A 25,736-nucleotide genomic window follows, 5' to 3' on the forward strand; every position below is an offset into this window, starting at 1 on the left:
AGTGGGAAGGGAAGGTTGAGAATCACTGCTCTAGACCCAAATATAACTGAAATATTTTGCTTGAGGAAAAATTGTCATGGGTCCATTTCCTTTGGAGTCCATTAGGTAAGATTGAAACAGTGATTTTCAAACTTTTTCTTCCCACCCACATACCACTTTAAGCCATCCCTTACTAATCACAGAGCACCTATGGCATAGGGAATACTTAAAGTGGTATGTGGGTGGGAAGAAAAAGGTTGAGAACTACTGCTTTAAATCTTTCCTATCCATAAACCTGCCTAAATGCCTTTTAAATGTTGTAATTGTACTTGCCTCCAACAATTCCACTGGCCACTTGTACACCCACCATTCATTGTGTGGAAAAAGTTGCCCCTCAGGTCCCCTTCAAATTTTGACCCTCTCATCTTAAGTCCCTGCCTGCTAGTTTCAGTCTTTACTCACCTGGAAAATAGTGTGGCCAGAGTAAATCCTTTCCTCTAACTCTCTTCCTTTTACCTTCTGTCTCCTTCTATCAGTCAATATCAGCCCCTTGTCTGGTTTTTTTTTTGTTCACATTTTGAGGAAGGGCTCAGGCCTGAAATGTTGGTTATGCATCTATACCTCCAATGGATGCTGTGAGATCTGCTGAGTTCCTCCAGCATTTCTGTTTTTACTGAAAGGTGTGACCATTTGCCTTATCTATGCCCCTCATAATTTTGTATACTGCTTTGAGGTTTCTGTGCCACCAAAAGCTATTTTCATCGTTCCACAGCATTACTCTCTGTTCCCTTTAAATATTTAAGTCGCCTCCCTTTAACTGCACATGGAGCAGCAATTCTCAACCTTTTTGGCGATGATCCCTTAAGGACTCTGCTCAAAGCTTATGGACCCCTTCCCTGTGAAGCAGTCATTTAGTTGGTTTCTTCCATACTTCTTTCAGTGCCCCCCCTCCTTAAATGAGCCCCTTTATGGCTGACCTAGAGGATTGCCTGAACTGAACCATTGTGTAAATTGGCACTTGTTTGCTTTGATGGTGAAACAGTGCACAGAAGATCACGAAGGAAACCACTAATATTAAAACCTAATATCTTTCTTTACTGTTATTTGAATCCAAGGTGAGAAGCCGTACCAGTGTACCATCTGCTGGCAGTCATTCTCCCAGAGCGGCAGCAGAAATGTCCACATGCGGAAATACCACTATGTCCCTCTAGCCTTCAGTGAGCAAGAAGAGGCTGCAGGTACGTCGTGTGGGGGAGTGAGTGGAGAGTACATTTTTCAATCATTCAGCCACAGTAAATTCAGTGTGCTTACAAATAGAATGTTCCCCTCCCTTAGTGCATTTTATAGTAAAAACACAAATACTGAAGGAATTCAGCTGGTCTTGCAGTGTCCATAAAGATGTATAACTGATATTTCAGGCCTGAGCCCTTCAAGGCATCAGCAAAATTCAGGCAGGCATCTTAATTAATAGGCCCTTTTAAACTGCTGTTAACCAGGCACTTGCACAGTTAGTGCCCCAGTTATGCAGCAGTTTGAAAAGGTCCAACCGGGTCCCTGACCTACCTTAGAGGTAGTTAGGGAATCTAGTTAAACTAACCTAGGTCTCGTCCACGGCCGATTTGAAAATGAAAATGGCCGATCCACTTATTCCAGTGATTTCAATGCTTTGTGGTGTGTGTGTGTGTATGTGTCTGTGTGTGTGTGTGTGTCTGGGCAGCCAGTATCTGAACATGTGCCAGTAGTTCTGATCAGTGCATGACATGTCATTACAGGGGCTAGATCCCCCTTAAATCTCCGGATTGCCGATTTAGTGGATAGATCTCCCCGTGATTTGAAAGGTGCTTCCAGCACCTTTCCCCCAGTAATCGCACCCATGTCCCAGGAGGGCGACCCAGGTGATGAAAGGGGCTGAAGATTAGAGATTAAGGGGGCAGGATGGGAGATGGAGGAGTCCAGATCAATAGCCAAAAGGTGTTAATTGGATATGACAAGAGAAAAGGTGAGAATTAATTTTGCGTCTGAAAGGAGAGAGGGGGGAAAAGAGAAAGAGACTGAACTAGAGGGAAGGATATGAGGAGGAAGGGGGGGGGGGTTTCAAAACAGAAACTGGAGAAGTTGATGTTATTGTTATCCAGTTGGAGGGTGGTCAGACGGAATATGAGATGTTGTTCCTCCAATTTGTGGGTGATCTCAATTTGGCAGTATTTTATAACCGACCAACTCCAATTTTGGTAACTCATGACTGCCGCATTGTACTTTTCTTTAATTCCTTCTTATTTTTGGACACCAAGCATCCATTTGACTAAGATCAACTATCTTTGGCCTGTTCATCTTAGGTAATACTGTTCCAGCAGTGAGGTTGCCCTAAGTTAAACTGTTTTCCTAATTTCACTTGCAATGCCAGAGCTGAACGATGAGTGATTGCATCCCATCAGTCGAGGAAGCAGCAGGACTCTTGGTGAAAGTGGCTGAGAGTACTATTCATGGGTTTCTGAGATGGTACAAGAATGTGTAACCTGAATAAACAATGAGCTGCTGGAGGAGCTCAGCGGGTTTGGCAACATCAATGGGTGGAAATGGTCAATGCGTCTGTTGGGATCCTTCATCATCAAAATTGGAAGAGGAGATAGCAGTATTAGAAGAAGCGGAGGAGGAGCTAAGATATGAGAGGGAATTGGACACATTGTGGGAGAGGTGAAGAGATGGGTAGAGGGAGAAATGTGGAGAGTAAAGTAAGTACAGCAGTAGTTAAAGAAGAAATGGAAACAGTGGAACCAGATGGAGGGGGAAGGTATCCTACAATTTTTTTTTTAAATTATGTTCATGTCGTTGAGTTTAGTCCTCACCAGGAGCAATGCAAAAGGTTTTGTTCAGCCTTGCCCTGGTAATGGAGGAGGCTGAGGAGAGATGTATCTGTGTGGAAATCAAGAGGAGAATTAAAATTGTTGGCTACTTAAGCAGAACCTCCCTTAACATCACAGATGCCAAGTATCCCCGAGAAATCCCTTTCTCTCAGAGATTAATCTTGCCCCTGAATTTTTCCAATCCACATTAGCAATGCCTGTTGGCAATTAGCTGCCTTTTCAAATAAGGGTATTACTTTTGCTGCCCTGTCATCCCTTACAAAATTAAAAAATTCGTAACTTACTACAAGAACTAAAAACTGATCTTCAGCCCCTTTCATCGCCTTCTGCTGCAGTGATGGGGAGACAACTTAAATGGATTTGGAAAGGTGTTTGGATGTCCAGTTGTGGGCTTAGAGCGGTGGTTCTTAACCCTTTTTCCCCCCACTCGCACATTATTTTGATCCCTTACTAATCACTGAGCCTGAATGGGGTACCACACCATAAGAGGGAGTAGAGTAAATGGCTGAGTACACATTCTTGATTTTTGGGTTTGAGTTTGATGTTGCTACCCATTTTCACTCGTCTCACTCTGGAAAATTAAATCATATTAAGGGAATTTGAATCTCATACCAATTTTACTGCAGCTTTTTTCCCTTTTTCTCTGCAGACGTACCTGCCTTTCCCTTTACCTCTGACTTTAAAAAGAGGTCTTGAGTACCACCCATAGCAAGGTTATTGCCCTTTGACTGTTAGTTATCACAGGAATGTACACTACCTTTCAGACACCAAATTTCTTCCACCAAGTCCAGGCTTTCCTAGTCTGGTTTATCTGTTTTTGAAATTCTTACACAATTGAATCTTAAACATAATTGTGTCTATTTGTTAAAGTGTTGAAAGCAGCTAAAATATCTAAATGTTAGTGCAATTAATGATCAGTAAGACTTTGAAGCTAAAGGATTGCCAGTGGGTTTTCAAGAACAGAAATGCAAAATCTGTCAAAATTCCAGGTAGGATGCATCTTGAAGGCAGCGAGTCGTTGTTTTTTTGGCCCTGATGTAGAAAATGCTTTGGCCGTGGACAAATACAGCCACCAAGTGCTTAACAATGTCAGCACCTGCTGGTTCTACTCCAAGTCACCCACCTTTGAGCTGAACATGGGCTATTGCAAAGTCTTGACCATTAGCAAAAGATGTCCACCATATCACATGTGGTGATGCTACAGGACCAGCAGCTAGAATTCTGGACTATACTGTATATCCAGAGCCACAAGTTCAAATCTCACCAGAGCAATTTGTATTTGAATTCAAATAATTAAAATTCTGGAATTTAAAAAAAAAAGAACCAGAACAAGTCAATGGTAACTAGGGAATATCTGGCTTCTTGTAACAATCTGTCTGGTTCACTAAGGTCCTTCAGGGGAGGAATGCTAGCCTTATCTGGTCTGGCCTCCAAGTGTCTCTGAATTCACCAGTGTGGTTGAGTCTTCAGTTTCACATCAGTTGCCGATGATCTTCATTTCCCACGAAGAATTCTGGAGTTGGGGAGGGGGAAAAAAATTCTTCACTGTCCCTTGGTTAAAATCTTGCAACCGACACGCCACACTAAGTACATCTTTCAGGTCCCAGCCAGTTTAAGAAGTCATCACCATCTTTTTCAAGACCAACTGGAATAGGTGGTACTGCAGGTAATGCAGCTCTCGCAGCTTCAGAAACTGTTCTATATTGAGTTTAGGTGCTGACTATGTGGAGTTTGCATGCTCTCCCTGTGATTGGGTGGGATCCCTCCCTCTTCCTAAAAATGTGTAGGCAGTTAGTTGAATTTGCTGCTGTGAATTATCCTTAAGGGGTTGATAGGAAAAGCCAGAGAGGCTCAGTGGTCAGATGCAAATAGGTAACTGGGATTGATCCCTTGGAGGATGTCATAAACTCAGCGGGCCAAGCAGCTTCCTGTGTTGAGGAAATGTATAATAGAATTGTTTATTGGCATAAGTACCACTTTGTAAGTGAAACTTGGAGCAAAAGGGGTGGCATGTTTAGCACGATGTTGTGTAAGGAGTTCTCACTTTGTCTACTCGGATGTCCTCTGTATACTCTGCTTTCCTCCCACCGTTGAAAGCTTACTGGGGTTGGAGGTCAATTGGGTGGCATGGGCTTGTGGGCCAAAAGGGCTTGTTACTGTGCTGCATGTCTAAATTTAAAAATCATGGAGTAATATTGTGGACATAGATTTTACAGTTTTCATCATTGTTTCCTCTAAAGCCTGTACCCTGCTTGCTGATGGTGTGGAAAGTGTGCCAGAGGTACCTGCAGGACTTTCAGTAAATACAACTTCTGTGCTGTCGCCATCAGCTCTGGAAACACAGTCCTTGGTGTTACCTCACGGTATACTTGGAGCAGAGGAAGGTATGTGTAAATGTTGTGCGGGCCATTTGCTGCTTTCATCTACCTGGTCTAGGGTTGTACATCTTTTCTCACCCTGGATGCCCTGAGATTCTGCGTATTGCCTCATCCCCTCCTGTTGAACAAGCAATTAATCTTTTGCTTCATTCCTACCAAGTAGAACCTCTGGGAGAGTGGTTCAGATTTTCACTGTTTGGATGAACCTGCATGTGTATTGTAACCCTTTTTGAGAGGTAATGAATATATTCAAATGTTCTTTTCCTGCTAGAAGTGTTACCTGAGAGTTCACCGTTGGTTTCTGGCACAACTACAGCATCCATTGTAGTTCTACCCCAGCCACATCACCTTGTAACCATAGCCGCAGCAGGACATTCTTATGAGGAAATCGTCACTGTGTTATTACAATGAATGGCTGTGAGTTCTCTTGTTGGAGTGTGGTTCAAAGACAACGCATAATGGAGAGCAGGATTGCTGCAGCTGTGATCCATGTTTGACTGCTTCTCACCAGCTTACTGAAATGTGACTGACATGGGCTTCATCTGTAATTATGCAAGAAATTAACATCAAAAGCAAAAATGCTGATAGACTTCTCATTTTAGCTCTATGTATTTACCTATATTATGCAAGGCCCTGCTGGCATCCTGCATGAAGAAAATTATCAAAATTAATGACTTGGAGCAGCAGAGAAAAGGAGTAAACTGATGTTTATTTACAAGGAACCATTAACCTTTACTTCACATGCTACACTACTTTCTGTAAAGACTAGCCTACAGAGCAGAAGATGTGGATGTCGATGGAATCCATCATGTACTCTGGCCTGCGTTGCCATAGGTTTTATTCCCATGGCAGTGCCACTTTGACCATTGCCTGAATCACATGTCGATGAAGGGTTTAAGCTGTGGATTTCAGCTTCCCAATAATTCAGCAGTTTTAGTGACCGACTTCAATGAAGGCCTGCTGCAGCTTTTAAAATGTCTTCCAAACATGACTTCATTTGTCCTGGAATTGGGTCTGAATGCTGTGTGTGTAAAGCACCATATTTGACTTTGGCTATACTTCACATTTTTAAAAAAAATGATACCACCATTCTGTGAATTGTATTAAAAATTTACTGAGAAGTCTGACCTCCTGACTTGTGCAAGTATAATTTTTATTTTCCTAGTTGAGGGAACAGAATCACAGCTAATCTTCCTTCTCCCTCCGCACAGAATCTGTTCTTCATGGTCAAGGAACTCGAGTGCTTCTTCACACTTCCCTCCCCGCTGCCCCCACCTCCCTCCTCAACCCTTTCCACAGGAACAGAAGTTATCTTTCTCTGCTTTCTTTTTCTTACAATTTCTTGGCATGGAGGGAAATACATCTGTGTCTCTCAAGCAGTAGCATTTATCAAATAAAATGTGGGCAAGTTGGACTGAAGGCTCTGTTTCCATGCTGCATGACCAATGACTGTCAACAGCCTCTTAATGTTCATACTTACACAAGTATATAACCTTGACCATCTGTTTTCTCCTTTTTGAGGAAACCCTTTAGTTAAATTAAATGACAAGAGGTGAGGATGTTATTGAGGTGTGAAGCTATACCTGGCCTCTGGATGGTGTAGGTTAAATTGTTGGGCCAATGTAGAGTAGAATGGAAGAAATCTCCATGTTGACCTAAAGAGGGGATACAGTCTTTTTATGTTTTGGTGAGTCATCAGTTTTTGCGGAGTATAACCCAGTATTCCCTCTCTTACTTTATTTGGTACAGCAGGACCTATCCGAGAGTTATTCTGACACAGGTAGTTTGGATGCATTGGACTCAGCTCAACAAGATAAAGCCTCATTTTGGCAATATGGAGAGACGAGGATTTTGCTTATTATAAGGACATTTCTATTGTGGTAAAAGTACTTGGGAATGCCCATTTTTATATATGTACATTTTCCCTTTGTGGGTTTTCTCCATGTGCTCTGGTTTCTTCCCACATTCCAAAGATCTATGGGATTAGTAATTTAATTATCACCTGGGTGTATCTGGGTGATGCAGGCTCGTGGGCCAGAGGTACCTGTTACTGTGCAGTATTTTAAATTGAGACAGTCAGCATGTAATAGTGTGCTAACCGCTACACTAACTGTGCCAACCCCAATTTAATCTCTAAATTAAAAATTAAAGCAGAAGGGTGAAAATGGTGTAGGCGGACAACTTTCACACTATAGATTACAACTTGGAAAAGCCCGAATCTGTCTTTCACTTAGATAGTTGAAAATCTATTAAAATTGGCTGTAATAAATAAATGGCCTCTAAAATGAAAAATGACTGAAGAAACTGGCATGGAGGGAAATTTTAGGATATTGCAGTGTTAGATATTCTGCATTCAATCTCAATTCAGATGTAAATTTTATTAAAAATACAAAATTTGGAAGAAAAACAGGAAGCAACTTCGAGTTGGTTACCTGCAGGAAAGATTTTATTTGACCCACTTGTTGAGCACAATGGTAGATCAAGGTGTCAAAGGTATTTTCTCAAAACTAGTATTAACAAGAGCCTAAAGTGAATAATAAACTACAGTGGCCACAGTCATTTATTGCAGGGGTTGAAGGGAGAAATAATTTAAAAATAGGACTTATGAAAGCATCAAAATACTAACCCTATTCCTCAGTGTGGCTATTTTTATTTAACTATGGATATCCACATTTCACTGGAAAGATGAAAGAATTATTAGTATGCACTGCAAGTCTGTACGGTTTCTATAACTACTTTTAATTTCATTTTTAGTTTACAAAGGAAAGAAAATCTGAATGGACATAGCAAATTTGAAAAAAAAAATTACCATTGCATCCTGTTGATTACATTTTGGGCAATAAGTATCGAATCCATCATCTGAGCAGAAGTAATTTATCTGGAACTGAACATTTACAAGCGATTGATGGGCGATCAATTCTTCTAGGGCAATCTTAATTGAACTGAGAAAGGAGCAGAGTCCTCACAGTTCTGAAGATGCTGGAAGCTGGTGTGAGGGACTATTTAAAATGTGGTTTATGTAACATTCAATTTATTTTACTTCTGTGTGATCCAGTGTTCTGTCAACCTAATAACCAGAGCTTTAACCAAGGCCAACTGATGCCCTAACCACAGCCCAACAATGGTTCCCCCTCAACTCTTCCATTGTCTAACTGACAAGACATAAAGATTCATTAAGTGTTGAATGTGAAGTAATAGATTAAAAATTCAGTTTTCTTCCAAGCCAGACCCCACAACGATATTAAATATAACATGTATGTATGTATGTGAGGTCTAACTAAGGCTTTACAATCCTGCAACATCACCACACGGCTCTTGGACCTAATCCCGTGGTTAATGATGGCTGACACACCATACATGTTAACAACTATGCAGCAGGTTCCTCCACACTGCTCAGAGTCTTCCCATTAACATATTTTGCCTTCAAATTTGACCTGATGAAATGAAGCACTTCACACTTTTCTGGGTTAAACTCCATCTACCTCTTGTCAGTCCAGCTTTGCATCCTATTAATGTTCCTCTGTAACCTCTAGCAACCCTCCAGACTACAACACTACCAACCTTCAGGTCATCTGCAAACTTACTAAGGGAGGAGGGGTCTCAGAAAGAATCCAGTGATGAGGAGATGAAGATTAGTGGCTCAGCAATCTCCTCACTCACTTCACACAGTTGCCTTGGGTAAATCTTGTCTGGCCTGGCAACATGCCAATATGCTCAACCATTTAAGTCCACTTTAAGTCATCCCCACAATTGCCAAGGTTCTTTTCTCTGGTGAATACTGAAGCAAAGTTTCATTAAGGACCTATGCTACCTTCTCCAACTCCATGCAATTGTTTTCACCATCACCCCTGATTGGTCCTATCCCAACACAACTCATCCTCTTCTTCTTCACAACTTGTAGAATGCCTTGGGGATTTTCCTTAATCCTCACCAAGGCCTTCTCATGGCCCATTCTCGCTCTCCTAAGTATTTTGTTAAGCTCTTTCTTGGCAATTTAAAAATTTTCTCTATCAGTTCCTATCATCTTAAGCCTCTCATAAGCTTTTATTTTCTTCTGAACTATATTTTCTATATCCCTTGTACCCCATGGTTCTTTCACCTTACCATCCTTTCCCTGCCTAAATGCTTGTGCAGGGTGCTATCCAAATGTTCCCTGATCATTTGCCACATTTCTGTGTATTTCTCGTCCATCTGCTCCTGCCAGATCATATTTTCCTCGAGTCTAATCAAATGTTTTCCCAAATTGTCTTCCTGTCTTTCTCCAGCAGGATGGTAGAGGGAATTGTGATCTCTTTCTACAAACTGTTCACCCACTGAAAGAACTGACACCTGAACCTGGTTCATTTCCCAGTTTGAAGTCAAGAATAGCCTCCCTTCAAGTTGGCCTATCTGCATTTTGTGTCAGGAAACCTTGAACACGCCCACCATATTCCTCTCCATCCAAACCTCTCACGCCAAGATGGTGCCAATCAATATTGGAAATTTAAAAATGTACCTATCACTGCAACCTTATTATTTTTTAGCATCTTTCTAGAATCTGCCTCCCTATATGCTCCACAGTATCTGTTACTATTGTGTTGGAGGGGCTATAATATATATGCAGTAGGGTTATTGCCCCCTTCCTGTTCCAATCCCTCCACTATTTCCTCCTTTTCTGCAGCCATGATACTATCCCTGATCATTTTATTTGATTATTATATGCCTTTTGGAAGTAGAAAGTATTAATTTTTATTTTATAATTAATATTTGTTTTTGAGATGTGGAACTAAACGAATAATTCTTTTGCATACCCAACATGATGGGTGTCGAGCCTTTTTTGAGGGGTGATCACACTTTGAGTAAAATAACATCCGTTGCTTCCTGCACACTACCTTCCAACATGCAACAATGCAGAATGTAAAATGCAGAAATAACAAAGTCTTGTGTAATCTCTTAAACTACATTGTTAATAAACAACTTGAGCAACATAGTACTGCAGCTTTGGTCTCCAGCAGAAGTGAGGGTGTTTGTTACCAGTGATGCACTTCTCAAGTGACACTTCTTTGGCAGATAGGCTCATTGATTTTGGTTAACCAATCAAAACCAAAGACTAATCTTGAGAACTATAGTGGTTTCAATACAAAATATAGTCATTTGAACAAAAATGTTCTTTAAATAGTGTTGGGACCCCATTATTTCAAGTGCAGAATGACTCATCCTGTTCTCCGGTCGAATTCTCTTTTGAATGACAATCAAGGTGGGTCTCCTGATCAGTACTAGAATCAGTTTCTTGATCTTCGTCCTCATCCAGCTTTCCATTCTCCTCTTCATATCTATTCTTAACATTTTCTTCATCCAAGGATATGAAGTTTTCCAAAGAGTCACTGGACCTGATACAATTATGATTTTCTCTGTGACAAGTGGAAAAAAACTGTTGGTATCTGTTTCTTGATTAAACTCAATGGAAGAGGTTGACTGAAATGAATTACATTTGTGACACTAACTTGCCTTAAGATGGAGATCCCATAATTTTCCGAGATAATTATCTGTTTAAATATTTTCAGTTTGCAATTTAGCAAATACATAATCAGATTTTCCTAAATTATGAGCCTCCATATTAAGCATCAAATTGATATTCCTGTTAAGAGTGCAGAATTGAACAAAATAGTTGATCAAGTTGCTCCCATTCATAGTTTTTACATTCCTATAATAAACAGCCTAGTACTGTACCACATTAATTACACTTCTCAGTGAATGCCTGAAGGTTTAGATTAGGGGTGGCCAAACTGCGGCTCATGAGCCACATGCGGCTCTTTGACCTTTAATATGTGGCTCATGGAAAATTCGAATATTCTAGAAATTTCGACCCCTCACCCGCCCGACTAATCTTGCAAGGTGGAAATCTGATTAAAATATCTCTAATTTTTTGGTTTACTTTTTTTTACATATTTGTGTCTGTGATTACTGAAAGCAATACAAATTAACAGTTTAAAAACTCCATGCATTAATAAATATTATTGTATCTAATATGCATTTCTTAAAATTTTTGTAACAAAATGTGTATGTAACAATAAAAACATATGTGTGAATTTTGTTCATGTCCTGCAGCTTTCAAGCATCTTAATGTTTGTGGCTCTAACATTAAGCAAGTTTGGCCACCCCTGGTTTAGAAGAATAAACAACGTACCACGATGTCAGGGATGGCTAAACTTGCTTTATGCAAGAGCCACATACAATAAATTTCAAATGTTTGAAAGTCGCAAGACATGAAAAAATATTACATATACATTGTTACAAAAAATTTATAAATATATGAACATATTCATGTATGTCGTTTATAAACTGCTAATTTGTACAGTATTAGTTTAAATAATGAAAAAGTACACATCATATTCTATATATGTGTGTAATAGTCGAATTTTATGGACCAATTTTTAGGGTAAAATTTGGGGGGGGGGGGGGGTCAACTATTAAATTCATACTACTTTTGACCACTGCAAGTACCTGCATTGTTTGGGGCATCTGGAGCTCAAATGGATGGGCAGGTGGCTGGGACTGGGTGGTAAGTCATTGTTCAGGATGTCAGGTGCTCGGATGGGTGGGCAACCAGGTTTGGGTGGTAAAGTACGCATTCAGGGTCAAGAGCTTGGATGGGAGGGCAGCATGGGCCTCGGTGAGTCCATGGGTAAGGCATCGAGCTCTGGAGGGTGTGCGGCTGGGGCCTGGACAAGAGACGGTGGTCAGGGTGTCAGGAGCTTCAGCCTGGGACTAGGCATGGGTCGCGGTCTTGGATTCGGGAGCTCTGGAGGGCACGCAGCCAGGGCAAGAGTTGTCTGTTGGGCTTTGGAGGCTCGGATGGGCAGCTGGCCTGGGCCTGGTTGAAAGTCCCTGGCCTGGGCCTGGTCAAAAGTCCACAGTCAGGACATTGGGAGATCGGATGGGCAGGTGGCTGGACTGGGCCTAGTTGAGAGTCTGCGGTCAGAGGGGCCACACTCATGCGATTGCAAACGATGCCCAACACTACCTTGTACAATTCCTGTCTCGGCCAACATATTTCCATGAGCTGCACAATATCAAAGAGCTGTCCACATGTCAAAGAGCTGCACGTAGCTCATTAGTTTAGCCACCCCTGCCTTATGCAAGTGAAAAAACACAAAATGCTGGAGAAGCTCAGCAGGTCAAACAGTGTCTTTTATGTGGCAAAGGTAAAGATACATCACTGACATTTTGCTGCTGGATCCCACTTATCCCCCTTGCTACCATTTCCCTATTCTCCTACACCTCTCCCTACTCCACCCCCATCTCCCCTTCCTCTCCCCAACCCTCAGAACTCACCTCTTTCCCCCTCCCCCCTCCGGCTACCCCCACCTCCCCCTCCTCTGACCTACCCCCACCACCAGCCACTCAATGCCAACCCCCCCCCCCAACATCCATCACAACCCTCTGACTCCTCAACCTTCCTCCTTCCCCCAAAACCCTCAACACCGAACCCACTCTAACCCTCCTTGGTTTTTACTATCCCCTCTGACCTTCCCCTCTCTGAGATGGAGCGCTCGGTCCTCAGTTGAGGCCTCATTTCGTTTCCCCTCCGCCCACACCTCAATTGAGTTCTGCACACGCCACAATACCAAACTCTTCTTCAGACACCTTCAACTCTGGGCTCACTTCCATGACCGTGACTCTCCACCCCCCACACTTCCCCGACCTTTTTTCCTGCTTCAAGCCTTCCTCTTCCTGGACACCTCGTCCTGGCCAGCTGCCTGCTCTGGACCTTTTCATTTCCAACTGCCATTGAGGCATCAACCACCCCCCTCTCTTATTCCAATCTCTCCTCCTCAGAACACTCTGCCCTCCACCCTCTCTGCAACAATCCCAACCTCCCCATAAAACCCACAGCCAAGGGTGGTGCACAGGACCCCACCACTCCAACAACATCTCCAACCTCATCACCTCTTGTCACCTCCCCTCCACGGCAACCAATCACATCTTCTCCCAGCCCCGCACTGCCCATTTTTACCCAAGATTCACAAACCCAACCATCTGGGCAGACCCATCGTTTCTGCCTGCTCCTGCCCCACTGAACTAGTTTCATTGTACTTTTCTCCTCTGGTCCAATTCCTCCCCACCTATATCTGCGACACCTCACATGGCCCTTCATCTCCTCAATGATTTCAGATTCCCTGAACAAGACCACCTCATCTTCATAATTGAAGAACAATCACTTTATACCTCTATCTCTCCCCCCCACCCCACACACACACGGGCTGAAAGTTTTTTGCTTCTTCCTGGACCAAAGACTCGACCAGTCACCCTTTACCACCACCCTCCTCTGCCTGGCAGAACTTGTCCTTACTCTAAATAACTTCTCCTTTAACTCATCCCTCTTCCTCCAAATCAAAGAAGTAGCCATGGGAACCCGCACAGGTCCCAGCTATGCCTGCCTGTTTGTGGGCTTTGTGGAGCAATTCATGCTGCAAGCCTACACAGGCAAGACCCCTCAATTCTTCCTCCACTATATCGATGACTACATCGGGGCTGCCTCATTCACCCATGATGAGCTTGTCAACTTCTTCCATTTTGCAGCCAACTTCCACCCTGATCTCAAACTCACCTGGAGACTCCTCCTCAGGAGACAAACTTTCCACCGACTTATACTACAAACCCTCCAACTCCCACAACTACCTCACATTCTATCCCCTCCAAGGATTCCAACCCCTTCTCTCCATTTCTCTGTCTCCACCACATTTGTTCCCAAGATGAGGTCTTCCAGTCCAGATCTTTTGAAATGTCTGCCTTCCACAAATGTGGCTTTCCCTCCACCACTATCAACTCAGCCCTCGTCCAGATCTCTTCGATTTCCCGTTCATCTGCCTTGGCCTCCTCTGCCCCCAGATACAACATAGAATCCCCCTCATCCTCTCCTACCACCCCACCAGCTTCCGCATCCAAACATTATCCAGTGGAATTTCCTGCACTTACTACAGGATCCCCCATCAGACATATTTTTCGTTCTCCCCTCTTTGCCTTCTGCAGTTCCCTCATGTCCCCACCCATCACACTCCCAGTATCTTCCCCTGTGCCTGCAGGAGGTGCAACACTTGTGTCCAAACCTCCTCCCTCACCATGGTCCAGAGCCCCAAACAGGCCTTTCAAGTGAGTACATTCAGAGGACTTGTTTACTGCATTCGGTGCTGCCTTTGTGGCATTCTCTGCATCAGAGAGCCTGGTCGCAAACTTAAGTAATTTGAATCCATATGATTCTCAACATAGTGGCTTGAGGAACAATATCTTGGCTTCCCACTCTAATCATTCGAAATACATATGGTTTACATCTAATAAATAAGAACACAGTCCATGTTAGTTGTGATGGCCTCAAGTCAAGCAGCTCAGGAGCACAAGTGAGATTGCTTCGCTCAGTATCTCCTTTCCATTTTCAACCACAGTGACCTCCCAGTAGCCAACCATTTCAATTCTGAGTTCCACTCCCGCACTCCCATGTCCGTCCATGGACTTGGGTACTATCCCACCCAGACTACCCGCAGATTGGAGGAACAATATTTTCCATCTGGGCATCCTCCAACTAGATGGTGTGACCATTGACTACTGCTTTCCACTAAACCTGCTTGCCTTTTCTTTCCCCTCCCCCCTTTCCTGTCTTTCCAGTTTTTCATCCCACCCACCCATCCCTCCTCCCCTAATTGCTGCTGTCCTCTTCCTCCACCTATCATCTGCCTTTGCCACCACCCCCCCCCCCCCTTTTGTTCAGACACTTATCGGCATTTTTTCATACTTTGGTGAAGAGTTCAAGCCCAAAACGTCACTCTTTGACCTGCTGAGCTTCTCCAGCATTTTGTGTTTTTACTTCAACCACAGTGTCTACAGATTGTTGTGCCCTATGTAATATCAAAACTGCTGCCAGAAATTCACTCTTAAAGAGTTAATAAATTACTATGAAAACATTTGTGAAAAAGAATTGTTAATGGTTGCTCTTACAGAATTTGTGGGGAAAAACAAAATTAGTAGTGCAAAAGAAAGAACAATTCTTGTAAAGTTTTGCCCATGGCTCAGATTACAGAAAGATGTAAATATTGATGATTTTCTGAAAATATAAACCTTTCATTGTAATTGGATTGAGGAATCTTATCTATTACTCAATAGTGACTTAAATGCCCAGTTCTGATACCATAAATTGACTACCTGCATTCACTCCGTTGGCCGCTATCTTCTATGTCGGATATTGCAAGAGGAATATCATCTGCATTTCTTCCTTTGGCCAGGACAAATTCTTCATCCAACCCAGCTTGACGCAATTTTTCACGGTATCTTTTCTCAGCCTCAGCAGCAGCATTTTTCTGGCGAAAAAAAAATTATGTCCAAAGTAAAGATCAAGGGCAGACTCTTACATGTAGATAGGGAATTTAAACAAGTTAGACATTCTGCTTAATTCTCTCTCCAATAGTCACTTTTCTCTGACTGTACAACTTTTGTTAAGAGACCACAAATCCAGTATGAATTTGTAGAGCAGCCATTCTCAACAGGGGCCTGACAGCACCCCAACACTCCTCCCTGGGGTGGGGGGGGGGGGGGGGTGCACAGCATATTAAATAAAAGTCTTGTTTTCATTTCACCTCATAACAACTATTTTTTAACTTTTTAAAAAATATATAGTCAGTAAGAGAGAAGTAGAGAAAGAAACAAAATGAATGCTTCTCAGGGAAGGGGGCCCAGCATCATTCAAGGCTGCTCACTTGTGTTCCTGAGCTGTTTGACTTGAGGCCGTGTTCTTATTTATTAGATGTAAACCATATGTATTTCGAATGATTAGAGTGGGAAGCCAAGATATTTTTCCTCAAGCCACTATGTTGAGAATCATATGGATTCAAATTACTTAAGGATGACCTTTGTATCTACATTTGGCATTAGTCAGGGAATCCCTGAAAAATATCCGCCAGGTCTCTAGCAGGGAGTGGGAGAGAATGTGCTGAACTTGCAGCCCTGAGCTTGATCCTTGTCTATCAGGTGATCCCTGTTGTTTTACCCCCAATCTCTTTGAGCTATTTATCTAAACAGTCTTAAGAAAAGACTGCTGGAAACAACACTAGAGATTTTATTGTAAAAACACAATGCTGGACAAACTCAGCAGGTCAAATTGTGTACAGATAGTCAACTTGCGACCCTCGCAAGTAACGTCCACCCACACATACAGCCAAATTTAAAAAAATCTTTTTCAAAACTACTGTACAAGTACATATTTTGTATTAGAAGTACTGTACACAGTGGTCCCCACTCCCCATTCGTGGCAGCCCGAAATTCCCGTTCCCCGACACGACCAAACCCAAGTAACAACTAATCCTTCTGTCCCCATTGGGGTCATAAATCAGTGTCTACCCGCATATAGTAAAGATAAAGAAACAAAGAACAAAATTCAGGTGCCTGCCCACATTTTGCTCAAGCCCGAAATGTTGGTTATGCATCTTTATTTATACTATATGAAGTACCACTGTTTGATCTGCTGAATTTCTCCACCATTGTGTTTTTATTTCGACCATGGTGTCTGCAGACTTTCATGTTTTACTGGAGATTTGTTGTTGGCCATGCAGCCTGTGCCATTAAGGTTAGGGTCGGAGTAAAGAGAAAGATGAGGTCACGTCAAGTTATGTATAGTGGATCTGGTTTCCATTACCTCGGTGGCAATGTCTTTAAAACTGGATTTTAGCAAAGTCCTTTGACAATATCCTTCATGGAAGACTAGTCTAGAAGTTTAGATCACATGGGATATTGGGCAAGTTGGCTATTGGATAAAAAAATTGGCTTGGAATCAGAGGGTGGTAATGGAAGATTGCTTTCAGATTAGAGGCCAGTGTCATATGAATTGGTGCAGGGTCCACTGTTTGTCATCTAAAGCACCCTCCATGATATTTGGGACACTTTTTACCTTTACTTGCCCCTGTGCTCCACAGTTTTAAATTTGTAATCAAACAATTTTTATGAGATTAAAGTGCACTTTCCAGATTTTAATCAAGGTTATTTGTATATATTCTGGTTTGACCATGTAGGGATACAGCATTTTTTAAAAAAATGCATAGTCCCAAAAAAGTGTCTCTCCCAAACATGATGGAGGGAACTTCATGAGTGGCATGGTTATCGCCACACTGTTACAGTGCTCATGATCTGGGTTCGAATCCCGCGCTGTCTGTTTGTTTTCCCCATGTCTGTGGGGGGTTTTCCCCAGGGGCTCCAGTTTCCTCCCACTGTTCAAAACATACCGGGACTGGAGGTAAATTGGGTGTAATTAAGTGGCATGGGCTCGTGAGCCAAAAGGGCCTGTTACCATGCTGTATTTCTAAATTTATGACTTGGATGAGAAAATATGTGGCATTATTAGATGACATCAAAATTGTTGGTGTAGTGTATATTGAAGAAGGTTCTCAGATTACAACTGGACATAGATGAACTGAGAAAGTGGGCCAAGGAATGGTAAATGGAATTTAACTTTGACAAGTGCTCGGTATTGCACTTTGGCAAGTTAAATGAGGGTCGGATGTACATGACAAAAGGCAGGATCCTGGAGAATGTTGCAGAACAGAGAGATGTAGGGATACACGTATACAATTCCCTGAAAATGGTCACTTGGGTGGGTAGGGTAGTGAAAAAGGTGATTTAGCATATATGCCTCATTGGTCAGGGCACGATACATGGATTAAGACATCATATCGCAGCTCTACCATACATTTGGAATATTGTGTGCAGTTTTGATTGCTTAGCTATAAGAAACAGATGGTGCAGCCCTTGGAGATCAGGGACACAAGGTACAGTGGTCTCCTATTGCAACCAAATGTCCTGTCTGATTGCAGTCAGTTTCAGTACAAGCTTTAAATGGCCTGTTAATGGTTTTATTGAAAATCCTGCACCCCAGAGCAGCCACGAGGGGTTGCAGACTCTGGGAAAGCAGAGGACTGTTTGAGAAGGAAAAGCAGAAGAGACAACTCATGGTACAGTGACCACAGAAGCGAGGAACCCACACTGGCTGCGGGCTGCTGGACACTGCCATCAAGGAACTCACACCAGGCTGCAGATTGCTGGACTGGCTCATGACTGAGTGAAATGGGATGAGAGAAATTGCAGAGGACTCTAAAGGGTTCCTAATCGTGTTGGAGGTTTGGATCTGGAGCTCGGGTTGCTGATGGTTTGGTCTGGACTCTGTGTGGCTGCAGAAGCTGTGGAAGTGCTGGAGGCGAATCCACAGACAATCAGTGACTCGGGGGGACTCTCTTTTGCTTCTTTCTCGGACTCTAAGGTGCTTCGGGCAATTTCTGCCAATGGTGAATCTGGCAGACAAAAGGCAACTTTGTATAATATGACGTTTTTTTACATGACAATAAATTGAATCTTGAAGAACATTATTAATCCAAAAAAGGCACAGAAAAGTTTCAAGAATGTTGGTGAGACTTGACTGCTTAAGTTGGAAGACTGGATACTATAGGAAGCTGATGGTGACCTGATAGAGGTATAGAAAATCATGAGGGACATAGGCAAGGTGAATGGCCACAGTCTTGTAGGCAAGTCCAAAACAAGAGGCGTAGATCTAAATTAAGAGGGGAAAGACTATAAGGGGACCGGAGGGTAAGTTTTAAAAACACAGAATGGTGGGTATATTGAGCGGGCTGTTGGAGGAATGGTAGAGATAGATACAATTAATTTTTAAAAATTTTTTATTTTTCACACTATGAACCATATTAATCAAAGTACACACAAACATTTCCCTCTTGAATATACACAGTGCCACTTTCTCTCCTTTTTCTCCCCTCCCTCCTTCCCAACGCCCTTCAAACCCATTAAACGTTCAACATATACAATACAATAACCCATTAAACAATGTCATTGGAGGAGTCACGTGATGGAGTAGTGGCCGGTCAGGGAATTCCAGCCCTCTCCGGAAAAGTTGAAAAAAAACGCACAAAACACAAAGGTACAAGATTAAAATTTAAAACAAAGTAAAAATAAAGGTGAGAAGAAAATGGCAGTGAAGAGAGAAAAGTCGAAAACAACGGGAAGAAAAGAAGAAGAAAGAACGTCAGAAGAAGAAGGTGAAGGCCTCACCTGCCGAGGAGGCCCGCCGCGGAGAGAGAAGCCCGCTCCCTCAGGTCAGTGGAAGTCCCGGGCTCGGGACTACAAAAATGGCTCGCAGAGCCGAGTAAAAGTGCGCACCCGCGCATGAAAAAAAAACACACTGACAGGGGGGGAGGACAGCTGCGGAGTCGATCTCCACAGCTGAGAAAGACACCTGCAACACAGCAGCAGGTGCAGAACATGGAAAATAACGACAACAAGAAAGAAGAGGGTAAAAAGAAAACAAGGAAACAACAGATGGTCAATCCAGAGGAAGAAGAAGAAGAACAGAAAGAGGTGGAAGAAGAAGAGAAAGGCAAGACAATGGATATATCTTTTTTTAAAGAATATATGGAATCAGTGAAAGAATGGCAATTACAAGAATTTAATGAGATAAAAAGAAGAATTAAGAATGCAGAAGAAAAAATGAATAAAATAGAAATGGTCATATCAGAGATAGGAAAAAGAGTGGAAAATATGGAAGAACGAGAAACAATCGTAGAAATGGAAGTAGAGGAATTAAAAGAGAAATTAGAAGAATGTAATAAAAAAGTTAAAGAGGCACATGAACGGTTAGCTCAGTAGATATAATGGAACACTATAATAGAAGAAATAATATAAAGATAGTGGGCCTTAAGGAAGATGAAGAAGGCAAGAATATGAGAGAATTTATAAAAGATTGGATCCCCAGGGTCCTAGGAAGACCAGAATTACAGGAAGAAATGGAAATAGAAAGGGCACATAGAACATTAGCCCGAAACCATAACCGCAGCAAAAACCAAGATCCATTTGAGTAAAATTTTTAAGATATACAACAAGAGAAAATATATTGGAGAAAGCAATGAAGAAAATAAGAGAAGACAAAAAGCCACTGGAATACAAAGGTCAAAAAATTTATTTCTATCCAGACATAAGTTTTGAACTCCTGAAGAAGAGGAAGGAGTTCAATACAGCAAAAACGATCCTATGGAAAAAAGAATATAAATTTATGTTAAAGTACCCAGCGGTACTTAAAATAGTTATTCCAGGGCAACAAAACTGACTATTCTCGGATCCAGAGGAAGCACGAAAATTTGCAGAACAACTACAAAACAAGCAGAGAGATGAAGACATGTAATGAGAGTAAAAATGACCACGAACTATATGTATGTTTGTTTATGGGTATATATATATATATATATATATATATATATGTGTGTATATAGATGTGTATGTATATGTGTGTATACATGAATGTATCCGTATTTAGAGGAAAATCTATAGAGTATAGATAAGAATTAATAAGGGAATGAAAGGGAATAGAGGGAATAAGGAGGGAATTAAAAGAGTGACCTTTGTTACATATGAAAATTGAAATCTTTTCCGGGGGGGCTGGGTGGGGAGGAGTTACAGTCACTGCAAAATCAGTTGACGTTTGCGAGTGAATTCGCAAATCCAAATGGAGAGGGGAGATGTGGTTGCCCGACAAGGGATAAAGGGCAACTCAGGAGGGGGAGGGGAGAATGGGGTTAAAGAAGTTTTAAATAGGAGAATAAGGAAAATGTTTGATGTTTTAGAAATGTTGTCTTATAAAGTGTTCAAAACAAGAAAGCAGAAATGGATAAGAAGGAAAGGTGATGATGGAGAAACGGAAAGGGAAGATAAACAAAGTATGAAATGTCTACGTTGAACTATATGACTTTAAATATTAACGGAATACATAACCAAATCAAAAGGAAGAAACTGCTAAATTTACTGAAAAAAGAAAAAATTGATATAGCATTTGGGCAAGAAACACATTTAACTGAATTGGAGCACAAGAAATTAAAGAGAGATTGGGTAGGACATGTAACAGCAGTGTCGTATAATTCAAAAGCAAGAGGAGTAGCTATATTAATCAGTAAAAATGTACGAATTAAAATAGAAGAGGAAATAATAGATCCAGCAGGGAGATATGTAATGATAAAATGTCAGATATATTCGGAGTTTTGGAATCTACTCAATGTACATTCAACTAACAAAGATCAAAAGTTTATGCAAGATATTTTTTTGAAGATAGCAGATACGCAAGGGAACATATTAATAGGAGGGGATTTCAACCTTAATTTGGATTCAAATATGGATAAAACTGGGAAAAACATTAACAGAAAGAACAAAGTAACCAAATTTATAATTAAATCGATGCAAGAAATGCAACTTTTGGATATATGGAGGAAACAACACCCAAAGGAAAAGGAATATTCATATTATTCGGGTAGACATAAAACATACTCAAGAATAGACCTATTTCTGTTATCAGCTCGTATGATAGAGTAAGAAAAACAGAATATAAAGCTAGAATATTATCGGACCATTCACCCTTGATATTGACAATAGAGTTAGAGGACATCCCTCCAAGAATGTATAGATGGAGATTAAACTCCATGCTACTTAAAAGGCAGGATTTTAGAGAATTCATTGAAAGTCAATTTAAAATGTAATTTGAAATAAATACGGAATCAGTGAAAGATAAGTTTATACTATGGGATGCAATGAAAGCATTCATTAGAGGGCAAATAATAAGTTATGTAACCAAGATGAAAAAGGACTATAATCAGGAAACAGAGCAGTTGGAAAGGGAAATAGTAAATATAGAAAAAGAATTAGCAATGAAGGAAGATACAACTAAAAGAAGAGAATTGGCGGATAAAAAAATAAAATATGAAACACTACAAACATATAAGGTGGAGAAGAATATAATGAAGACAAAACAGAAATATTATGAACTAGGTGAAAAAACGCACAAAATCCTAGCATGGCAACTTAAGACAGAACAAGCTAAGAAAATGGTATTGGCATCAAGGAAAAAAGACAAACAAATTACATATAATCCAAAAGAAATTAAGGAAAACTTTAGAGAAATGAATAAATGTATTCCATTAGAAAAAATAACATATAGTTTAAGAAATAATATTGAAATATTCGAACAAGTATGGGAGCCTTATATGAAACACAATAGCGAAAACCTACCGGGGACAATCACTACCCAAGTTAACGGAAGGAAAAGGAAATGAAAAGAATGGACTCAGTGGAATTTCTTGTGTATTTTTATTGAATGACAACATTGTTTGACTGGTTTAATGTATCCCAGATTTTGTACTGTAAATGGACGGGAGGGGGGAGGTAGAGAGGGTGGGATGGGAGGGGGGGGGGGAGAAAATGGCACTGTATATGTGTGAAAAGGAAAAATATCATGGTTAATGTGATTTATGGTGTGAAAAATAAAAAATTGAAAAAAAAAGGAAAAAAGACAAACAAATCACATATAATCCAACGGAGATTAATGAAAACTTCAGAGAATTCTACGAACCATTATACCAAACTAAAAACGAAGGGAAAGAAGACAAAATAGATGAATTTTTAACTAAAATTGAACTACCAAAATTACAAATAGAGGAACAAAATAAATTAACAGAACCATTTGAAATAGTAGAAATACAAGAGGTAATAAAAAAACTACCAAATAATAAAATACCAGGAGAGGATGGATTCCCAATAGAATTCTATAAAACATTTAAAGATTTATTAATTCCTCCCCTCCTGGAAGTAATCAACCAGATTGACAAAACACAAAGCTTACCAGATTCATGTAAAACAGCAATAATTACAGTAATACCAAAGCAAGGGAAAGATCCACTCGCACCAGCGTCATATAGACCAATATCATTACTTAACACAGATTATAAGATAATAGCTAAACTATTAGCAAACAGATTAGCAGATTATGTACCTAAAATGGTAAATCTAGACCAAACTGGAGTTATTAAAAAAAGATGCACAACAGACAATATTTGTAAATTTATTAACTTAATTCATGCAGTAGAAGGGAGTAAAGCGCCAACAGTAACAGTTGCTTTAGACGCAGAGAAGGCCTTTGACAGAGTAGAATGGAATTATTTATTCAAAGTATTGCAAAAATTTAGTTTACCAGAGAAGTATATTAATTGGATTAAAGCATTATATAAGGGACCATTGGCGAAAGTGACAGTAAATGGATATATATCAAAGCAATTTAACTTAAGCAGATCAATACGGCCGGGATGCCCACTATCACCCTTATCGTTCATGTTAGCTCTCGAACCACTAGCCGAACTGATAAGAATAGAAAATAATATAAAAGGGATAAAAATAAAAGACAAGGAATATAAAATCAGTTTATTTGCGGATGATATAATATAATTAACAGAACCAGAACTATCAATAAAAGAATTATATAAGAAATTGAAGGAACATGGAGAAGTGTCGGGTTACAAGATTAACGTAAATAAAAGTGAAGCAATGCCAATGAATAATGCGGATTTCTCAAAATTTAAGAAGGAATCATCATTCAGATGGCAAATGCAAGCAATAAAATACCTAGGTATTGTAAGGTAAAACATCATGAGATGGGAATGTGTAAGGAGTTACCCTGTGCGGGGCTGTAACAAGATGTGAATGCATCCTTGTACTTACAAGATAAGAGAGACATTGATGGATTGAGAGGCAGGAAGCTAGCAGGGAAAGGATAGCAACAGTTTTAGTCATTGGACAAGTAATGATATGATGATGTTCTAAGCATGTATCCAAGGGTATAAAAAATCACCATTTTGATGATAACGGCAGAATGCATTCTCCGACTAACATGGTTAGTTGCAAGTGTTACAATCCGGTAATAAAGAACAAAGAACCCTGATTTCGACTCAGTCTGGTGTTTGTCTCACTCATTCATGAACAAAGCAGACCTAACAGTATACAAATAAATAAAAACCTCGGCCATCTATATAAACTCAATTATTATCCACTAATGAAAAAATTACAGGGCGAATTACTTGGAAAGATTTACCATTAACACTAATAGGAAGGATAAACTGTATTAAAATGAACATTTTCCCAAGGATATTATACCTATTTCAGGCATTGCCAATACACTTGACAGAGAAATTCTTCAAGGAGTTAAAGAAAATAATAAGGAAATTTTTATGGAAAGGGGGGAAACCGAGGATAGCACTAGATAAATTAACAGAATGGTATAAACAAGAAGGCTTACAACTGCCAAACTTTAAAAATTATTATAGAGCCGCACAATTAAGATACCTATCAGATTTTTATCAAACAAGGGAAAAGCCAGATTGGACTAGATTAGAACTAGATAAAATAGGGGAAAAGATACCTGAACACATATTATATAAATGGGATGAAAAATTGGTACAACGAGGGAGTTCTCCAGTATTACATCATCTGCTCAATATTTGGAAGAAAATTCATGTAGAAAGGAATAATACAAATTACCAATTACCAAAACTAATAATGACGCAAAATCAGTTACTCCCTTTTACAATAGATAACCTTTCCTTTAGAGAATGGGAGAAAAAAGGGATCAAAAGAATAGAAAATTGTTTTTCAGGAAATAGATTATTATCCTTTGAATAAATGAAAGATAAATACAATATAACTCAAGATACAGTGCTGGCATATTACCAATTGAGATCCTACTTGAAGGACAAATTAGGAAGCAGTCTGAGGTTACCAGAGGGAAGTAACTTTGAATATGTGATTACAGATACAATGATAATCAAAAGATTTATAACAAATATGTATATTAAACTGCAAGAAAAGGAGAATGAGGAAACAAATGGTAAAACTAAACAAAAATGGGAACAAGGTTTAAATATAAAGATAAAAAAGGAAACATGGGAAAAGTTATGCTCTGGAATGATGAGAAATACAATAAATACGAGGTTACGTATGATACAATATAACTGGATACACAGGCTATACATTACACCTCAAAAGTTAAATAAATGGGACCCAACAGTGTCTGACAGATGTTTTCGTTGTAAAAAAGAAATGGGAACAACAATTCATGCAATCTGGACATGTGAGAAAGTAGAAAAATTTTGGGAAGATCTAAACCAGATATTAAATAAAATTACAGAAAACAATATACCAAAAAATCCAGAGATCTTCCTCCTAAGTAACATAAAAAACAAAGAATTTGGACTTGATTTGGATGGTGCACAAAAAAGATTTGTTAAGGTAGCTCTAGCCGTAGCAAAAAAATGTATTATGTCAACCTGGAAATTGGAAGATAATTTACCAACAATGGTATATAGAAATTAATAAATGTATTCCATTAGAAAAAATAACATATAGTTTAAGAAATAATACTGAAATATTTGAACAAATATGGGAGCCATACATGAAACACAATAGAGAAAACCTACCGGGGACATCTACCACCTAAATTAACGAAAGGAGAAGGAGATGAAAAGACTTGACTCAGTGGAATTTCTTGTTTATTTTTATTGAATGACAACATTGTTTGACTGGTTTAATGTGTCTTAGATTTTGTACTTTAAATGAATGGGGGGGAGGTAGGGAGGGTGGGATGGGAGGAGGGAGGGGGGGAGAAAATGACACTGTATATATT

The 25,736-nt window shown here is 40.2% G+C and overlaps 2 protein-coding genes across 5 annotated transcripts in view; one reads left to right on the forward strand and one right to left on the reverse strand.

Moving 5' to 3' along the window:
• The window catches only part of LOC138753263 (zinc finger protein 410-like), a 55,939-nt gene extending 45,208 nt beyond the window's left edge, over nucleotides 1-10,731 (forward strand). For 3 of the 4 annotated variants that reach the window (XM_069916068.1, XM_069916067.1, XM_069916069.1), the window contains exons 9-11: nucleotides 1,095-1,217; nucleotides 5,084-5,227; nucleotides 5,493-6,348. In XM_069916068.1, coding sequence (XP_069772169.1) covers nucleotides 1,095-1,217; nucleotides 5,084-5,227; nucleotides 5,493-5,632 — 407 coding nt within the window. In that variant the 3' untranslated portion in view covers nucleotides 5,633-6,348. Of the gene's footprint in view, nucleotides 1-1,094; nucleotides 1,218-5,083; nucleotides 5,228-5,492; nucleotides 6,349-7,975 lie in introns of those variants that run through there. The other variant, XM_069916070.1, reaches the window with a different exon arrangement.
• fam161b (FAM161 centrosomal protein B) overlaps nucleotides 10,317-25,736 on the reverse strand; it is a 57,572-nt gene continuing 42,152 nt past the window's right edge. The window contains exons 10-11 of the mRNA XM_069915468.1: nucleotides 15,398-15,552; nucleotides 10,317-10,611 (exon numbers count right to left, since the gene is read on the reverse strand). Coding sequence (XP_069771569.1) covers nucleotides 10,398-10,611; nucleotides 15,398-15,552 — 369 coding nt within the window. The 3' untranslated portion in view covers nucleotides 10,317-10,397. The remainder of the gene's footprint in view (nucleotides 10,612-15,397; nucleotides 15,553-25,736) is intronic.

The sequence above is a fragment of the Narcine bancroftii genome, chromosome 2, assembly GCF_036971445.1.
Source record: "Narcine bancroftii isolate sNarBan1 chromosome 2, sNarBan1.hap1, whole genome shotgun sequence".
Lineage (NCBI taxonomy): Eukaryota > Metazoa > Chordata > Chondrichthyes > Torpediniformes > Narcinidae > Narcine > Narcine bancroftii.